Source organism: Dasypus novemcinctus, chromosome 25 (assembly GCF_030445035.2).
Source record: "Dasypus novemcinctus isolate mDasNov1 chromosome 25, mDasNov1.1.hap2, whole genome shotgun sequence".
NCBI classification, from domain to species: Eukaryota; Metazoa; Chordata; class Mammalia; order Cingulata; family Dasypodidae; genus Dasypus; species Dasypus novemcinctus.
The window spans coordinates 60,268,437-60,288,624 of NC_080697.1; the positions used below are offsets into that span (position 1 = coordinate 60,268,437).

Below are 20,188 nucleotides of genomic sequence, written 5' to 3' on the forward strand. Positions count from 1 at the left end.
CAGACACCCTGACATGCTTTGTAGTGGAAAATGGGTTACGTTGACAGCAAAGCTGAGAATAGATCCTGTGGTCTTTTGGGTGTTTGCCCACCTTTCCCCACCACGACCAATTTTATTTCCCACCTTTCTGGGTCATTTTCTTGAGCTCCCGTCTGTGGTAGGCTTCACTTTATTCTTTCTTTCTTTTTTCTTTTTTTTTTTTAAGGTTTATTTATTTACTTATTTCCCTCCCCTTCCTCTCCCACCCCAGTTGTCTATTCTCTGTCTGTTTGCTGCGTCTTCTTTGTCCGCTTCTGTTGTCAGTGGCACGGGAATCTGTCTCTTTTTGTTGCAGCATCTTGTTGTGTCAGCTCTCCGTGTGTGCGGCACCGTTCCTGGGCAGGCTGTACTTTGTGTCGCACTGGGCGGCTCTCCTTACGGGGCGCACTCCTTGCGCGTGGGGCTCCCCTGCACGGGGACACCCCTGTGAGGCACAGCACTTCTTGCGTGCTCGTGCGCCAGCTCCACATGGGTCAAGGAGACCCGGGGTTTGAACCGCGGACCTCCCATGTGGTAGACGGACGCCCTAACCACTGGGCCAAGTCCACCGCTTTCACTTTAATCTTAAAGACCTTTTGGGTCCCTATGGATGGCTTGCACTTCCCAGTAAATTAGAACCAGTGAAGGCATAGTTTCTAAAAAAAGAAGAGCAGCACATAAAGCCACAGTGGAGCACTCCCTTCCTGATTGGGACAGATTGTACTGATGACCATTTAATATGGCTTTGCTGCCTCTGAGACTGGTTTGAATTAATTTGAAGGGTGTTTGGTTTTTTTTAAACTCATGGAGTCACTGAGCAATATCATGTGTGCCCAGTGAGCTGGAATCTTCTGGGTCGTGATACTGCTGTGCCAAGCGTTTTGCTACAGGGAACCAAGAAGACAGGCGAGCCGGTGACAGGTGGGGCGTAGGCCACGCTCAGCACGCGAGTTCTGGTGTCTAGCCTAGTGCCTCACTCCCCAGCGCTCTCGACTGTGCAGGTACACCCAGAGGTTGACACGCAGTGCCTCCTGCTCACGCGGTGTTAGTGGAAGTGGAAACTCCAAAGACGCAGATTTAAGTCATTTGGTTTGTGGGGTTGAGATTAACAAGTTTAGTTTTTGTGGGTTTTTTTTTTTGATAAAGAATCATAGATCCTTAGAACACTGTTTTTCACCAGTAATAATTTAATTTCCTGCTCTTGTTATGTATGTTACTGCTATAACAGTAAAGGACATTTTAAAAAGAAAAATTTGAAATCTGTTCATCCTCATACAATAATTTTTATTTGCATTTATTATTTTAAAATTTTCATTCCCTCAATAATTACTGAGCTCCTATGTGTTAGATACAATGCTTTCTCATTCATGTGCCTATGTGGGATTTTGAAGTTATGCATCTGGCAGCATTTTTTATTCTTTATTTCATGATCCTATGTAAGTAGCCCATGTTTCTTTGAAGTTATTAAGATGTGTTTTGTAAATGGGAAATCCAGAGACCCAGAAAATATACCTTGATAGAAGTGGTAGAGCTAACTTTAGAATTTAGTTTTTCTGTCAGTCTACATGCTCTAGGTTGTTTCTACAATTAAAAAGAGAAATTTAATTAATATTATTTATTAGTTTAAAAGTTGTAATCTGAAAGAGGGGCAGAAAGTGGGGCAGAAAGATTATTTCTTTTCCAAAATCATTTTTCTTTGAGGAGGTTCATAATTTATATATGTGCTCCTTATTTTAAAAGTATAGTATTACTGAAAGGCATTGTGTTGTTTTTCTAGGGAAGGACCTGTCATCTCGGAGCAAAATGGATCTTGATTGCATTTTTGGGAAAAGGCCGAGTAAGAAGACTCCTGAGGTATTAAGCCACATTCAGATGACGTTTTCTGTCATAACACTTTGATTTTCACCTGTACATCGAGTGATTTATTCTATCATAGTATTTTTCAGACAAAGTTGGTCCCCCCAAAAATCTTTAAGAGCAGGGGTTCTTAACCAGGGATCCATGAGCTTGAACTGAAATTCAGAAAAAGCATAAATTCTTGTGGGAACGTGTTTGTGCGGGTGTGATGTATTTTTTAAATAATTCACAGTATAGTGTGGACTGATTAAAGGGTCCGTGGAACAAGAAAGTTTAAGAATCCCTGCTCTAGAGACTTCATACAGAGGCCGAAAGTGATCCTGTTGGTAGTTGGTAGATAATGTTTTATAAAGAGTCTTTAGTAGGATATGTGCTGTACTTTGTTGTTGTTCTTCTGGTGTGAGAACTAGACTGAGCTCAGGGAAGGAGGGGTGATGGCCGTCCCATCACACGAGGAGAGGGGAGCTGTGCGCATGCTGGTGCTCGTTTTGCCCAGGGTGCGTCGCTGCCCTTGGAGTGTGGGCGGGAGGAAGGAAGGTGTGTGTGCCCCAGTGCCCTTCTCTCCTGCTCGCTAGTGTTAGGGACAGTGCTGGATCGGGATCGGCAGTCTCCGGCTTCAGATGTAGCATTTCCTCCATCGTACAATATTATTTGTTTTAAAACTACAAGTTGAGAATAGGGTGACTAAACTACACCCTAAACGGATGAACCCGTCATTTGTAATTCCAATTACTAATACTTCCCAGGCTTAGAATTGGGCTGTGGAATATGGCAGAGGATTTTTGTTCCATCTCCAAGTGTAAGAGATCATCTTAGATACAGTTTGGATATCCAAATATTGGAACTTTTGAAATAGGGATTTCTGGAAATAATGGAATAAAACATATTTAAAATTTGTGTTGTTTAAGAAAAGCAGGATGTATGGTTACCATAGTTATTAATCAACTAATCTGATATGCCATACTTGTGTTCCTTTCTTGGTTCCTAGCCAAGGCTCTTGGTGATTGGAGAACAAAAAAAGACTTGTTTCATTAATTTCTGATATTTCTCCAGAGCATGCCATAGATTGACAGAAATATTTTTCCAGGTTGGTAGATATTAGTTACTTTATACTAAATATTTTCAAAACCTTCAGAATTACAGTCACCAAAAATATTTATTGGCAAGTTCCATTGCAGGTTGGGACTAAGTTTTTCAGTCTTTTGCCAGTTTTTACCCCTACAGCTCTTAGAAGCGTGGGTAGAGTAAGGTAGCTGCGTAGGTGCTTCCAGGAGAGGTTGGCCTGCCTGGGAGCCGCGCCCTGGGGGTCGAGGCTGGAAAGGCAGCCTGTCATTACGTTGGAGGCTCTTCTGAGGTCCAGCCCTGCCCAGAGCCTCGTCCTCAAGGGGGCCTTGGAAAGAGCTTTGGCCACCAGACGGCCTGATTTTGGTCGCTCCTGCCACTCTCGTTCACTAAGGACTTGGCCTCTGGGTTGCGCTCTCAGTAATTTCAGCATCCTCAAGATGAGCCCCGCCTCACAAGCCCCTGCCCTTGTGCACCCGTGTCCCCCCACTTTGACAGCCTTGCCGGTGGTCAGCCCTCGTCCCCTTGCATCAGCCCCACATCCCCCTGGAACCCCAGCTGATCACCTTCTCTCTGTTGCAGCTTTCTCCGTCTTTATTCCCACTCCCCTGGCTTTCCAAATCTTGGCATTTCTTGATCCTTTGATCCCCCCTTTACTTCCTGCTGCAAACCTCTACCGTCCCCCACTCTTATTGAGCACCCTCTTTGAAATTTTACAAACAGGTCAGGAAAGGAAATATTACTTCTGGGCTTTTGGTAGGACTTTAAAGAAATTGATGTGATAAGGTCAGGAAAGCTTTTAGTTAACGGAGATGAAAGGTTTCTAGTCTTTTGACACACTGGTTTGAGGATTTATTGGTTTTAGGTGCCTTGAGGTTTTTCAGCACTCTTCTGTGTTTTTTGACTTTTTGGTGGTATAGTGATTTGTAATCACGTTAAAGTGAGCAATTCGTCTGTATTTGAGGAGCTTCAGAAACAATTCCCTTGTGTGAGCCCAGGTAAAATCTATTTTGGTGCAATTGGTATAGAGACAGTCAACCTTGATATAATACTGTTTTGTACAAGATTTGTATCCATTAATGTCTTAACTACTCTTGCTGTTTTAGTGTTTTTGGTTGATGGCACACTTAAAATCCTGTTGGTGAGGCTGTTTTATGTTAGGTGCCTGCTCTTGGGCTACAGCAGTGGTCCTCCAGAATGGTTGTACATTAGAATCACTAAAGAAGCTTTGAAAAATACTAAAGCCAGGGTCCCACCCTAAACCCATTAAATCCAAAGCTTGGAATAGGATGCAGGCATCGGTATTTTAAACAAAAGAATATTTAATTTAAAAAAAAAGTCTACTCAGATGAGTCACATGATTTTTTTTTTCTTTTTTAAAAATTTATTTATTTTTATCTCATAGTTACCCCAAGGCAACAACTACAATAACAGTAAATCTGCTGTAGTCAGCAGTCTTCTCCCTCAGTCCTGTGGAGCTGGGGATGATGTCCACACTGCTTCAGGCCGAGAAGGGACCTGGGTTATGGGGCAGAGGAATGGAATTGTTTTGCTTGCTGTTAAAGATCCTCCTTCCTTTTGGGCTGGGGCTGGTCTGTCATCCTCTTGTTAGTTGTCCGGGGCAGGTCCCAGGAGCTGGTACTAGGAGCCGACCACACACCTGGGGCCAGCTCCACCAGCCCAGGAGCCATTGAAGGCTTTGTGTGCGGCAGGAGGAAGGGCTGAGGATGGCCCCCGGCAGCCCGGGCGCCCTCGCTCTGTCGGCAGGGCTTCTGCCTGAGTGTCCTGGGCCAGGGCTGTTGTCCAGCAGCCCGGGCGCCCTCGCTCTGTCGGCAGGGCTTCTGCCTGAGTGTCCTGGGCCAGGGCTGTTAAGCTGCAGGTTCTGGCTAATGCGGCCTGGGGGCCTAAGGGCCTGCTTTCTAGCAAGCCTCCAGAAGATGCTGCAGTGGCCTCTGCTGCCCGCACACCACACTCCAGGGGCCGGCCTGTGCAGCGTTGCATTAGACATGTACTGTGTGGACATATAAAATAGAATTTAAGTCAAATCACGTTAAGACACCAAATATAAAACTTTTCTGTAGAATCACTTCTAATTTATCTTTCACAGCCATATGGATTTTCATATGTAAAGTTTGCTTTTATTGAGATACACCTGTGCTTTCCCTGAGGAAACTGTTGCTAGGAAACTTTACTCTGCCAGTTATAACAGCTTTTATGGCCAAGGGCAAGAGGCCTTGGATCAGATTTGTTTGAAAATACCCCGTTTTGGTTCCAGTTCTCAATTGGAAGGGACATTGCTTGTTTTTATTCCCTTGACTCCATAGAACATTGGCCTGGGTTTGTCTGTGCATGGCCAAGGCCGAGGTGGTGTCGGGGTCATATCCCTTAGGGATTGCAGAAGCCGTGGTAGTACTAATGTTAAAAAGTGCCCTGGGCAGATGGCCCCTCTTTGGAAATGGTGTTTATGTGTGATGAATCTGGACTCAGATGGGATCTCCCTTCATAAGACTTTCATGCTAATGTGCTGGAGGTGCAGTTAATGTTGGGGTTTAAGATATATTTAGGGGATTTGAATCTCTGGACTGACAATGTGATAGCCAGATCCTGAGCCTCAACAGACTCCAGCACCTACAATCTGATTTATTGGACTTACCACACTCAGCTAAGATGGAGGTGAAGAAGGACAACCATCACACCATGGAGCCTAGAGTGATTACAACTGAAAATGGGAGGATTGCATCCAGCATCCAGGTGGAATCTGAGCCTCCTCTTGACATAAAGGTGCAATGGACACAACCAATCCAGTGTCCACATAGAAGAGGTGGCATTGGATTGGGAAAAGTGGACATAATGGACAAAGGGTATGGGGAAAGGCAGGAAGAGATGAGAGGTGGAGGCGTCTTCGGGACATGGAGCTGCCCTGGATGGTGCTTCAGAGGTAATCACTGGACATTGTAAATCCTCACAGGGCCTACATGATGGAATAGAGGAGAGTATGGGCCATGATGTGAACCAATGTATATGAGGTGCAGAGGTGCCCAAAGATGTACTTACCAAATCCAATGGATGTGTCATGATGATGGGAACGAGTGTTGTTGGGGGGGGGGGGGAGAGGGGGGGTGGGGGGGGGGGGTTGAATGGGACCTCACATATATATTTTTAATGTAATATTATTACAAAGTCAATAAAAAATAAAAAAATAAAAAAAAAATAAAAAAAAAAAATAAACTTTGACAAATTCATAAAAAAAAAAAAAAAAAAGTGCCCTGGTTCTGCCTCTCATTTTAAAGACCCGTGGGCACCGACCACGTTTCTGGCTTGAGCAGTACTCTATCCCTCACATTAAGCCAAGCCTACTCTTTCAGCAACCCTCGACTAATGTAGTAGAAATTACAACCTCATTGAGCACCGGTGTGCCAGACACATGCTCAGCACTTAATGATATTATCTCCTTTAACCCTCATAACAATCCTGTAAAACAGACATTATTATCTTCTTTTTAGCAGTGAGGAGACTGAGGCTCTGAGAGATTTAATACAGACCTCCAGAGTGGCAGAACTGGGATTTAAATCCTGACCCATTCAACTCCAGAGTCAATGTTCTTTCTCCTAGACTGTGCTGTATTTTGTGTCTTCTCTCATATGGTCTTTAAAGAACAACTTGTAGAAATCGCATCTTTTGGTATCTTTAAAGTCCAGGCCTATCAGTTCAGTCATTTACTTGAGTAATTCGTGACAGGTTTGCCATCTATAACATGTCTGTATGGGACAGTTCCTGAGGCAGGAGCTCAGGGTACACTTACTGTAGTGGGGTTGGTGAACTCCTTTGAGTTGCCTGCAGAATTTGTCTGCACATACTTGTATGTAAAGATGGATATATTTCTAGAGTCCGGAGTTTTCATCCAATTTTCAAAGGAGTCCTCAATTCAAAAAGAAGCTTTAAAATCCAAGACTGTGCATTAAAAAAATCTCCCTGCCATCCAAACAAACAAAAAATTTGAACTGAAAATCTTCGTTTGAGTAGTAGAAATGAGCTTTATCTTGGAACAGTCTATACGAAGCCATCAATCTAATTCCTTGATTATGTTAAATATAACGTTTTGATTTAAATAGAAAATAACACCAAAACAAAACAGCAATAACTCAAGCTAAACCCAAGATGTCTAGCACATGTTTATGAAATTTAAATTACTCCTCTTTCTCATCCTTATGCAACTCTTGAAGAAAATTATCCCCTCTTGTGTATGTGGCCTTCCCCAGGTCTCCTGTGCAGTGGACAGTGAAGGACTGAGAGAGGAGTTTGCATTGTGCTCATCTCCTCGTCCTGGACTCAGTGCCTGGCATGTGGTGGGGATTCAATAAATTGAAATCTCATTGTATTTCTCTTTTTAAGAATGGGACTGCGACTCATCTTAAAAATCATTGTATAGCTTTAGGGTTTCAGTATTTGAAATACCCTTCCTCTTAAAATGCTTTTATTAGTAAATAACTGTCTCTTCTATGAGAGTAAGAAATATTCATCAATCTATCCCCCATGCCCAGTACAATCTACTGGTATACATAGTAGATTCTTGATAAAGGATTATTGAATGAATGTGCCATTTTATGGTTTTAAAAATAAACCTGATTTACCAGAAATTGGCTTTTAGACATTGCATTTCATGCTAGAGTAGTTTTTCATAGGTTTGACTGTTTTTCAGTGCTATAAAAGTTAAAGCATGCATATCCCTTCAGGGACTATAATCTGACTCTGTTGGTATTTAGTGTTTCCTCAAAAAGCTATCCAGAGGCACTCTTCCCTAACAATCTGGCTCAAACTTTGAAAGAGTCTACAAAATAGGACCAGTTACTCAGAAAACTTTTAATAAATGGTTCTGTTTGGAAATGGCTGGTTGTACATTTCTAATCTCCAAGTTCTTCCGTTCCCAATCGTCTTTGAACTATATTAATTGGAAGGCAGTAACTTCAGATTGGAGTGCACCAAAATTGGAGATGTATGCATTTTCTATAGAGAGAAAAATGATCGAATATATTGAATTGAAATTACTAGGGCCTCTTGAGACTTGCAGCAGGTACTTATGCAGGACCCTGCCTGTCAGGAGTTGTGTGTGTGTGTCTTTTCTCACTGGCTTTGTTGAAATTAGAGACACTGAAAAACAAATTCCATTAGTTCCTATCTGGTTGAACTTCCTGATACTTCTAATTTTTTTCTCCCTCTCTCATTTTTCCCTCCCCCACCTTCTCAGTTTCCTTCCTCTATCCAGTTTGTTTCCTGACTCAGCCTTATCACTAGAAAAAATACTCTTAAATCATATCAAGGATTGAGAATGCATTACCACATTCCATTTTTTCCCTCTAAACAACTTGCTTCTGCGAGAGGCTGCTGGCAAAATAATTGCCATATTCTTTGTTTCTTTAACCTGATTGAATTAGAGACCCTGCATTTCTTATAATTTCCTCAAATACCCAATTAATGATCACTGTTCTTGAATTATTCATGTCACTTTTATTTTTTGAACTAAGTGACTTCTTTGCAGTTTGTGTCACTTTCTCAACAATTATCATTAATCTTTTTTTTTCCCATTTCTCACTGACCATCACATCTGAGCACTAACTTTTAAGCAGACTGACTGTTCTATTTTTCCTCTTATTAGTTGAATTTTATGGAAGTATCTTGAACCATTCTTTCTTCTAGTTCTACAAAATACTGTAAATACATCTCAAAATTTTTTTTACTTGAAATGTATTTGATTTGAAGGCTATTTTTCCTTTAGTTCTGAATTGCCATGCTAATAACCTATTTTTATGAATTAGGTTAGCTTTTTAAATGGTATACAGGTTGAGGCTCTTAAATTTGAAACTCCTGCCTTCTTTTACCCTCTGTCACTCTGCCCACCCTCTACCCCTCCAGATTGGGGCATCAGCGTTCAGAAGTTGGGCAGCTTTCCCAGCACAGTATTTGCTAAAGTAATCTTCTAATGAAGAACCGTTTAATTAGAGATCAATTCTAATTGAATCATGAACAAGCCAAATAATATGTTTGAGTTCTGAAATTTATAATTTTTTTCTAGCAATTATTGCTTCAGGAATTCTTGTCATCATTTTGGCCATTGATTCAAAATAACTTTTCCAAGCTGGGGCACTTTGCCAAAACTAAGTAAGTGAAATTTTATGAAGATGTAAATTACCGTTTAAATCCTGAAAATGTCTCACTTGGTAGCATATATGGGGGGTAGGAGGTGAGAAGAAGAAGAAACTAGGACATATAATTTGACACAAGTTTAACTTAAGGCAACATGGGGAGTATGACAACTCCCCTGAATGTAATGTTGAGCTCTAGTAGAAGTGTCGTGCTTACATGATGAAAGCAACAGGCTTTTTGCTTGTTTCATGCACTAGTGACTATATTTGATCGTAGACCTGGTTGCCATATTTTAAAAGAGTATGTTCAAAGAACAGCATGTGGATATAAAGGAATCTGGAAAGCACTGAAAGAATTGGTTGTGTTTAGCAGACTAGCAGTTAGAAAATTCTTACTGAATCTTATGGAGACTTTGACTTTAACTGTTTGATTTGTTCCATGGTCCTTTAGAAAAGGGAAGAGATTCATTTGGTGTGCTTTGTAAGGAAGAACTAGTACTTGTGGATGAACATTATTAGAAAGATTTCGATTCCGAAAAGGGGGTTGACAGTGCTGGCCAGTTGTAGGGTATATGTCATAATTTTAATAGGTAACATTGTGAACTAAATATGCATATATGCCCTTCCAATTCTAAGATTCTCTGATTCTGGAATAAAGAGAACACATGAAAAAATCATGTTTGAAATGGCACTGGTGTGTTCAAGTCTTAACCTGAAGTTTACATTTTTTCTGGGTTACAAAGTATTAGTCAGCCAAAGGGGTGCTGATGCAACCAGAAATTGGTTGGTTTTTTAAAAAGGTAGGAGCTTACAGAAAGCATAAGTTACTTCCCTCACCAAAGTCTATTTCCATGTGTTGGAGCAGGAAGACTGCCGACCTCTGCGAGGGTTCAGGCTTCCTGGGTTCCTCCCTTCCAGGGTCTTGCTTTTCTTTAGGTTCAGAGTTCCTCTCTTCCTGGACTTGCTTCTCTTTCCTCTGTGAGCTTACTTCGTGGGGCTCCAGCTTAAGGTTTCAGCATCAGACTCCTATATCAAACTTCCAACACCAAAACCCTGCAACTCTGTCCTTTGCCATGTCTTTTGTCTGTGAGTCCCCACCACCAAAGGATGGTGACGCAACACCCTACTGGCACAAGAGGTTTACATAATTACTTAATCAAGTAAACCTGTGAATTCAATACAATCTAATATGCCCAGAGGAGAAAATCAGTTTACAACCATAATCCATTATTTCTTTTGGGAATTCATCAATAATATCAGACTGCTACACAAAGTAAAGAACATTACTTGTATTCCTTTTCCTGATTCTCATATACTTGGGCAATTTTGACTTTATCTGCTTATATTCCTTAACCAAAAAATGATTGTGAAAGCTCTTCAGTGTATTCAACCAAAAAGCCAAATGGTCTTGAGGTAAAATAGCTAGTTGTCTGTCCTAGCAGACTCAAGCCTTAAGAGTCAATAGAAACGTTGTCAGGTTGAAGATAGCTATCCTGGATGTTCCTGGTTTACCTGTGAACTCAGTTTCCTCATCTATAAAATGGGGGTTGGGAGTCTTTGTTCTTGAGTGGGTCATATTTCCAGAGACCTCAGCGATCTCTCCCATTCTGCGTGCTTCCTCTAGCCTGAACCTTCCTCGCTGGGAGGTGGAGCCTGGTTCCTCTCCCCCTCAGTCTGTGGGTGGGCTGGTGGCTTGCTTATTGCCAAGAGAGTCCAGTGATTCTGAGGGCTTATTAGTAGAAGCCAGGCGAGCCCTCTGCCTTCCTGGGAGTTAGCCAGCTGCCCTGCAGGCATGCCACGAGGAAGCCCAGACGAGCCCACGGGGAGAAGCTGTGACACAGAGGGCTTGGTAGGGGCCTTGAGACAACATGGAGAGGCTTGGCCAGGCTCCTCCCTGCCCCGCTAACCACCTTTTAAATACAGCCTCATGAGCGCTAAAACACGATTGCTGCTGTTTTAAGCCACGCAGGTGTGGGGTGGTTTATTACATAGCAGCAGGTGAGGAAGTGACTCTCAGGGTCCTTCGACTCTAGCAGTCATTAGTGGTTCTGTGCTTCCACACTGATGGTGAGCCTGGGCGAGCCGTCCTAGCTGGTAGAATGAGGGGAGCATGCCATCCAATGAAATGCTCTACCTGTTTCTAAAGAGAGATTCGTTCAGTGGGATGTAGTAGGAGAGTTTGGTAAGCCTACATTTGAGCCCAGGAGTGGTTTGGGCCAAGTTATTTAATCTCTCTGAGCCCAAGCTGCTTTATCGTCAAGTGGGGATAATAAAATATCTAGCAAGGATTAAGTGTAAACCTCTGGGCCCTGTGCCTAACTCTTAGGAAGTGCTCAGTACTTTTTCATTGCTCCTGCTAAGTTCACCATCATCACGATAATTGTTATCGCTACTACACTCCAATTTAAGATAATTAGTACTTGTACAGAACTTATATATTCAAATATAACCATTTTCTGTTGTATGGCAAAAAAAAAAAAAAGATCATGAGTTGTAAAATCTTCCGCTGAAACAATTTAGAAAAGAAAAACTTTATTTTTTTTAAAATTTTTTTTAATATTTATTTATTATTTTTTTTTAATTACATTAAAAAAAAATATATGAGGTCCCATTCAACCCCACCGCCCCCGCCCCCCACTCCCCCCACAGCAACACTCTCTCCCATCATCGTGATACATCCACTGCACCCGGTAAGTTCATCTCTGAACATCACTGCACCCCATAGTCAATGGTCCACATCATAGCCCAGACTCTCTCACGTTCCATCCAGTGGGCCCTGGGGGGATCTACAGTGTCCCGTAATTGTCCGTGAAGCACTATCCAGGACAACTCCACGTCCCGAAAACGCCTCCACATCTCATCTCTTCCTCCGGTTCCCCACACCCAGCAGCCCCCATGGCTACCATTCCCACACCCATTCCACATTTTCTCTGTGGACATTGGATTGGTTGTGTCCATTGCACACCTATGTCAAGTGAGGGCTTAGATTCCACATGGGTACTGGATGCACTCTTCCCGCTTCTAGTTGTAGACACTCTAGGCTCCATGTTGTGGTGGTTGACCTTCTTCAACTCCATGTTAGCTGAGTGGAGTAAGTCCAATAAGTCAAAGTGTAGGAGCTGAAGTCTGTTGAGGCTCTGGGCCTGGGTGTCATATTATCAGTCCAGAGATTCAAATCCCCTACATATATCTTAAACCCAGCACCAACTACAATTCCAATAAAGTAGCATGCAAGTCTTGTGAAAAGAGATCCCCTCTGAGTCCATTTCCATCATGCAGAAACACCAGCTCCAAAGAAGGGCCATCTGTCATGGCAGTGAACCCCTTCTGCCATGACCATAGAACCCGTGGGTCTCTTTATCCCTCAAAAGAACCAATACCTGGGGTTGTATCTACCTTATCTGTCTCTTAGACTCTGTTCAGTTGTACATAGGGGTATTCCTTCTGACAACCTCCAGACTCTTTTTTAGAGACTCACAGCCTTATAATCTCATTTCTCTTTTCCATTTCCCCCTTACATTAGGTCAAACCGCTTCCCGAAGTCATGTTATTATATGTAGATAGGTATATTCTGCTGTTCCGCATTGAATCTTTAATTCAAGGTCATTTTCTAGTTGCTTCTTCAGCTAATATGTGGTAGTGATCCCTCGGTGCCAGGGAGGCTCATCCCCGGGTGTCGTGTCCCACGCTGGGGGGAATGCATCACATCTACACGCTGAGTTTGGCTGTGAGAGTGGCCACATTTGAGTAACATGAAGGCTGTCAGGAGGAAACCCCCAGGCACAATGCTACTCTAGGCCTTGTTCTTATTGCAGGTGCATAGGCTCAAAAGTGTAGCCATTAGTATCAAGAGCCCACTGTTGGGCCCTCCTTCCTTCCTGGTTCTTGCCGTTGCACCTGGAGGATTGCCGCTGCTCTCCCAGGGCCCACAACAGTGACCCCCCGGCCAGGAGCCCAGTACCCCCCCAGCTGTTGTTTTTAATTGTTTCCACTATGAGTATATATAGATATTACCATATACCCTGGGCATATGCCCTGTATAACTCCCTGTCAACCATATATATCCTGTCAATAACATCCCATATCAGTATTCCTCCGCTGCCATTGTTGAACCACTCTGTGATCCAAAACTTCCCGTAAAGTGAATCCCAACATAATGTCAGCTTCAGAAGAGTCTTAGATCACCAAAATTCATATATACAATATACAGTATTTCCCCAGATCCACCATAAAACCTTTTCCCTTCCACAGCAATAATCTTTTAACTTATTCATATCATATTTCCTGAAACTGATGTACAGATTCTGAAACTATAGTTTTCAAACAAGGTAACATTTGTGCTTACTATGTGGTCCATACTTTAGGTTGTACAGTTTTCTAAATTTTTTAGTTATCCTATGTTTTGTCTTATGGTTTTCATTATTAGTCTGTCGTCCCCTATATGTTTTTGGTGTAATATTAGCTGTTTTATATTCATCCTCGTGTACTCTCACATAACTCCTCTTTTGCCCCCTTATTTACCTTTGTTCCATCCATTGCACGTCCATTTTCCCCTCCCCTTAGGGCCCACAACGCCTGCCAAAAAAATATGGAACGCTTCACGAATTTGCGTGTCATCCTTGCGCAGGGGCCATGCTAATCTTCTCTGTATCGTTCCAATTTTAGTATATGTGCTGCCGAAGCGAGCACAAGAAAAACTTTAAATCTTAGCATGTGTGTGTAGTAACATGCTGAACAATATTTGATATAAATGTGCTGGCTAAACTCACTCATTGCTAAGCCTTCCTTTTCTCAGAGTCCTCTAGCAAAGCCTTTTGTTTGGTGTTTTGCTATTTCGGCAATAATCAAGGACTTTATAGCCATATCAGCTTTGTTTCAATTATCACTCAAGATAAGTAGTGATTAGGGCAATAGTCTTCCTTTTATTATGCCCTGTAAAATTTTGGGTAGAATTATAGACAAGTTTAAAATATAAAGAATATGTTGTTTTAAAAAGAAGTGAACGAACACTGAGATAGAAACTCTTTAGCATCATCATTTCTTCCGTATCCATGGAGATGGTACTGAATTTACTAGAATTTTCAGAATGAAATGGATGCTATCCCTGTTCCCAAAATATTTTCACAGTTTTAGTATCCTTAGGGTCTATTTGTTTATTTAAAAGATAATGGACAAGGAAGAGAGTCCCTTAGGATCATTTACTTTATACCCCTCTACCAAGTAGGACTATATCTGCCATCATTCTGGAAATTAGTCTAATTCCATTTATACCAGAAAGAGAAAACAGATTTTTTTTTAATGTGAGCTCTAGAGATTAAGTTAGATGTAAAGAATGTTTCCATATACTGAGATAGTGGATAATAAAAATTATCTGGAGAGGTCATGGGAAATTCAGCGTCTGGAGGCATTAACCAGTAGAATAACATGCCGCCTGAGAGAAGTGGGACGTTCGCTTAGGAGGTTCCAGGAGGCTGTTGGCGTTCCCTTTCCTTCCAGTGACAGCCACTCCCACAGCGAAGCACCACGTCTGCCTTGGGGATGTGGAGCTTAAGACAAAAATCTTTGGAGAGTTTGCTGAGAACATATGTCTGAACCAAGATGATACTTTGTACCTGGTATGATTTTCACTCCTACTAATACTCTTGAAGCCAGACAGAAAATATGTTGTTAGAGGTTAACGGTACATTTCTCTTCTCTCCACAATTAATGTGACTTACTTAATAATGGAAAAACTGAGAAAGCTTCAAAGGTTATATAATTTTGATCCTCCAGGAATTACTTATCGAGCACTAGTATGTTTTCGAGTGCCAGTTTTTGAGTGCCTTGTGTATGCCGGTTATGACGCTAATTCCGGGGGAGGGGCAGAGGATGTCGACATCCAGACAACTGGGAAGCTCCGGGTGCGTTCTCTCATAGAGCCTCATAGAATCTTTTCTACAGTGCGTTTTTTCCACAGCAGCTCGAGTGATCTTTTAAAAACATAATTGACAGTCATTTCACTACTTTACTCAAAAGCCTCCCAAGTTGTCCTGTCACACGCAGCAAGAGCCAGATTCTTCCAGTGGTCTCAAGTCCTGCGTGGTCCCTGCTCATCCCCAGCACAGCCGCAGGCAGTAGCGGCTGCTCTAACTCTGAGCCTCCCCTGCTTACTGCAGCTGTTCCTGGGCCCCTTGCCCTCCTGCAGCCCTCCAGGAGCACCCCTGCCGCAGGTCTGCCACCCGGCATGCTGTGGTCCCTACGCCCTTCACATTTTTGTTCACACGCATCTCTGTCAGCTTTCCTTGAGTTCCTTCTTTGTGATTGCAAATAAACAGACATGGCCAGCACTCCAGGCCCCTTTCTGGTTTATTACCTCACTCCCCTCAATAGATGGGAATCTCCCCAAGGGCAGGGATTTATGTACTCAGTAAAATTGTTGTTGACTTGAATTCCATGGTTGAAGTATGCTTTAAACGCTGTGGGAACACAGACATGGGGGCCTTTCTTTCCTACTGGGGGTGGCAGCACAGCAGAGAGGTTCAACACCAGCAGAGCCTCGGCCCGGGCTCAAGGGCCACAGGGCCTGACTAAGCGTGTAGGGAAGGAAGGCAGCAAGCAGTGGCTGCTAGTAAAACATCATAAAACAGTAATGGCAATGATTCTGCAGGACAAGCACACACAGACTGCTAGTTCCAATCCTTGGCTTATTTGGAGGCGAGAGCCAGGTCCTTTTATGTGCCTGAAGTGTGGAGTGGCACAGCAGAGACTAGCTACTTCCAACCCTCTTGTTGAGTGTGTGCAGCAGTGTGTTAAACACACCTGCCGTGGACTTACTGCTCCTGAATATGTGGCTATTCACATCTCTTCTCTGCTGGATCTTCCATTCTTCAGATATTTGAGCTTCTACTTTGTGCTTCAGTGCCTTTCAGTGCCTGTCAAAAATGGAAGGAAAAATAGGAAGCTGAGAGAACTTGTAAAACAGTGAAAAACTGAGTGGAGTGATACTGGTACGTGAATACGGTCACTCTTCTAATTCAGAGTGCAGGTGAACTCATTCCAAGTGAGTAAGAAGCATTACAGAGCTACATTTCCTATTGAGCACAGCTTTTGATAAAAGGAAGAAGAGCTCGATATTGACTTTTTGTTGCCTTTTCTATCAGTGGTCTGTTAATCAGCAGAGGATAAATTATTGCTCTTCAGAAACAGGAAAGGATACCCCTTGGCTTGAAGGCATTTGTACCTTTCTTTTATTTGCTTTTTCCTCCTTATTGGTAGTGGATCTTTCCTCCAGCCATCTGCTCCTTGGGGGTTTTGTTAAGGACTGAAGGGAAACTGAAGGGAGCTCTTTTGATTTATCTTCTCTCCTTCCCTTTTGGTCACTCCACAGGGCTAAAATAGCCGAGTTGGCTTTAATATGTCGCCATTAGAGACCAAACATTAGCTGAAATAAACCATCATGCCTCACAATGAAAAATGTCCCCTGATTGGCTAATTAATCAGTCAAAGGGGAATGACATGGCTCTCGGCTTGAGGGACTCTGCTAGAGAGAAACAGGCTGTTGATAAATGGTTCTCCAACAAATTCATATATCAAGGAAACTTAGTCATTTTTTAACTATAGTTTGTGTGACTGCAATTTTTTCCAACTTTTTCTTTTCTGCTGCCCTTGCTGTTTAGGCTGCATTTTTTTTGTTGATAGAAAAATATGAGATTGTAGATGAGAGAAAAATATATGATTTCTATTTATTTGTGTTTATTTTGCTGATTGCCTTTGACTGTCTAGTAGTTGAGAATCAGATAGCTTTTTCCAAAATGGTTTATGAAATTATCTGTTCTTGACTTTCTTCAAAGTTAAGACATCCAGATTCTGGCCTCCACTGCTTGAGTTCAAATCCTCGCTCCTGCAATTCCTAGCAATGAGATACTGGGTAAATTAATCTCTCTGTACCTTAATTTTCTCATCTTTAAAACAGGGATAATGGTAGGATTGTTGTGAGGATTCAATGAACTTGTCTGTAAAGCATTTGTAGCAGACTAGCAGATAGTAAGCACTCATTAAATGTTCTTTGTAAAGTTTTTTAAAAAGTAAGCAGCACTGTTTATTACTTTACGTATTAGTTTTATGCGTGCTGTCTGCATTTTGTTATGTAGTATGCATTTTGTTTTGGTCTTCATGTGTTGTGTTTCATAGTTAGGTGTGATATGTTTTGTTAGGGTTAGGTAAGTACTGGTTCATTAGCACCGTGTGTTATCAGCCAGGTGTTAGTTTCCTAGGACTCCCACAACAAATCTTAGTTCTGGTTTAAAACAACAGAAAGTTGTTCCCTCACAAGACTGGAGACTGGAAGTCCAAAGTCAAGGTCCCTGTGAAAGCTCAAGGGCAGACTCCTTCCTTGCCTCTTACCTGGTTTTGAGGAGTGTTGTCATGCCTGTAGCCACCGCGTCACTTCCGGCCCTGGCTCCATCTTCACATGGCCTTCTTCTTCTCTCTGCATCTCTTCTGTGTCTCCGTCTGCAGAGCTTCCTCTCCTTTCTCCTAAAAGCAGTCACTGGGTTGGGGTATTCTAATGCAGTATGACTTCATCCTAACTTCGTTTTATCCACAGACTCTTTCCAAACAAGATCACATTCATAGGTTCCAAGGGTTAGAACTTGTGTATATCTTTTTGGGGACACAGTTCCACCTACTTCAAATAGCTTAGAAGGAAAAACAGCAGTCTCCACTACTGATGTATTATAATTCTTATTTGATCTGTTATTTTGGCATCTGTGTTTTTATGACTGTAAATATTGTTCCCTAGTAAGCCAAACAGTGTATTTTACTTAGATTTTACATTTCCTTTTACAATTTTGAGTTTTTTGCTGGTGGGGGAAAAACATTTCTATGTATCCATCTCTAATTTTTCCCATACCCTCTAACAACTTCTTAATATAAAACTTTCTACTGCACCAAGCATAGTGATAATTGTAAGCTCGTCTTTTTTTTTTTTGCCTCAGGAGACTTCCTTTGAGGACCCTGTCCTTCCTGCTCCACCCTGGACTGGTTGCTAGTGTCACCTCACCACTGCCGTCCTCAGCTTTCTCCTTCTAGTAGCTTTTTAAAAATATTGGCTATCATAGCAGATTATCTGTATAGAATTCTGGGTTGAAAATCATTTTCTTTCATTATTTTTGAAGGTGTTCTCTGGTGTCTTTTTTTTTTTTTTTTAAGATTTATGTATTTATTTATTCCTCCCTTTGCAGCTTGTTCCTTTCTTTGCTGTCTCTTCTCTGTGTCCGTTCGCTGCATGTTTTTTCTGTATTTGCTTGTCTCCCTTCGTTGGGTCGTCTTGCTGTGCCAGCTGTCTGCGGCGTGGGGGCCATCAGCTCTCCGCGGCATGGGGGCCAGCCTGCCTTCACAAGGAGGCTTTGGGATGCGAACCCAGGGCCTCCCATATGGTAGACGGGAGCCCAACTGATTGAGCCACAGCCGCTTCCCCTCTTTGGTGTCTTTTGATACCCATTGTTAACTGTTTTATTTTGACCTTATACACGTGACTTGCTTTCTTTGTATTGTTTTCAGAAGTTTTTAGATTCTTATCCTTGGTTTTCTAAACTCTCGTAGGAGTATGACTTGGTTGGGTGGTTTGATTTGTAGTATCATTTACTTGGTGAGCCTTTTGACCCATTTTGGAAAAATTCATTCTTTGGTTATTTCTTCCCCTTTGTTTTCTCTGGCAGTCATGGTAATTGTACAGTGAGCATCTTGGATTATTATTCTGAGTTTTCCTATCTTTCATCTCCTAATTTTCTTTATCTTTGTTCTTCTTGAAAGTTCCTGGACTTTATTTTCCAAACTTTCTATTAAAAATTTTTTTTAAGGTACTGGGGGCTGGGGATTGAACCTGGGACCTTGTATTTGGGAAGTTAGTACTCTACCACTAAGCCACGTTGGCTTCCCTGAATTAGTTTTTTTGTTTGTTTTTCTTCCTCCCCCACCCCAGGACCTCCCGTGTGTGAGGCAGAGCTCATCCACTTGAGCCACATCCGCTCTCTCTATTAAAATTTTTAAGGCTTGCACTTCTATTTTTAATTTCCAAGATCTAATTCTCATTATGAGTGCTCCTTTATGTTTATTTACCTTTAAATATATCTTGTTCTATTTTTTTTTTTTTTAATTTTTTTATTTTTTATTGACTTTGTAATAATATTACATTAAAAATATATATGTGAGGTCCCATTCAACCCCACCCCCCCACCCCCCCTCTCCGCCCCCCCAACAACACTCGTTCCCATCATCATGACACATCCATTGGATTTGGTAAGTACATCTTTGGGCACCTCTGCACCTCATATACATTGGTTCACATCATGGCCCATACTCTCCTCTATTCCATCATGTAGGCCCTGTGAGGATTTACAATGTCCGGTGATTATATCTTGTTCTATTTCATGGGTACAACAGCAAGTTCCCTGTCTCTGAGTTTGTAATTTAGAAAATATACAGGATTTTGAACTTGCCCTTTCTTTCTTCTCCTGTTCCTTTTTTCTTTCTTGTGTTGGTTTCTTTCATCTGGGGGATCTTGTCCCGGAGTCTGGTGATCCTTTGCTGCCTGCCCAGCCTTTGGAGTGGATCCGTGAAAGCTGGCTGGAAGCTCTGTTGGCACAGGCCGCTCTTCTCAGCTGCTGCGCTTGGCTGAAGCGTGGTGCTGGTGAACTGGCGTTGTGCAGTTCTTTTTTTCAGTGGGGTCGGTTTCTCTCGAAACGTGTCCTGGCAGCGGTCATTGCCTAGGCTGCCCCCCTTGCCTGCCAGGCTTTCCACACTGCTCCTGCTGCAACCTGGGTCCCTCTGTCAGTTTTTCTAGAGAGTAAGCCCTTTTTCAATTTAATTTAGAAAAATGGCTATTGTTTCCCCGTTCCATAAATTGGATAGGACATAGGAGTATTCAGTAAGTAACAACTAAAGGAAAGAAGGTTAAAAACATGACGAGAAAATGCTTTCAAATCAAAAGAAAAACATTAAAAAATATAATAATTCCTTTTCTCATCTCTCAGCTCCAAAATATAAACAATTTTATCTCAAAACACTTAGGGTAGTTGCTGATTTCAAATTCTGGCCCTGATACTCCGATTTTAAAACAAAACTTACTCTAT

The 20,188-nt window shown here is 42.1% G+C and overlaps 1 protein-coding gene and 1 non-coding gene across 2 annotated transcripts in view; one reads left to right on the forward strand and one right to left on the reverse strand.

The window, feature by feature from the left end:
* Positions 1–20,188, forward strand: part of PINX1 (PIN2 (TERF1) interacting telomerase inhibitor 1) — a 103,162-nt gene that overhangs the window by 32,099 nt on the left and 50,875 nt on the right. Inside the window, exon 6 of the mRNA XM_012523538.3 lies at positions 1,796–1,872. Coding sequence (XP_012378992.1) covers positions 1,796–1,872 — 77 coding nt within the window. The remainder of the gene's footprint in view (positions 1–1,795; positions 1,873–20,188) is intronic.
* Positions 13,660–13,766, reverse strand: LOC111763145 (U6 spliceosomal RNA). Its single transcript, XR_002796069.1, has one exon. It is a non-coding gene; the product is annotated as a U6 spliceosomal RNA (small nuclear RNA).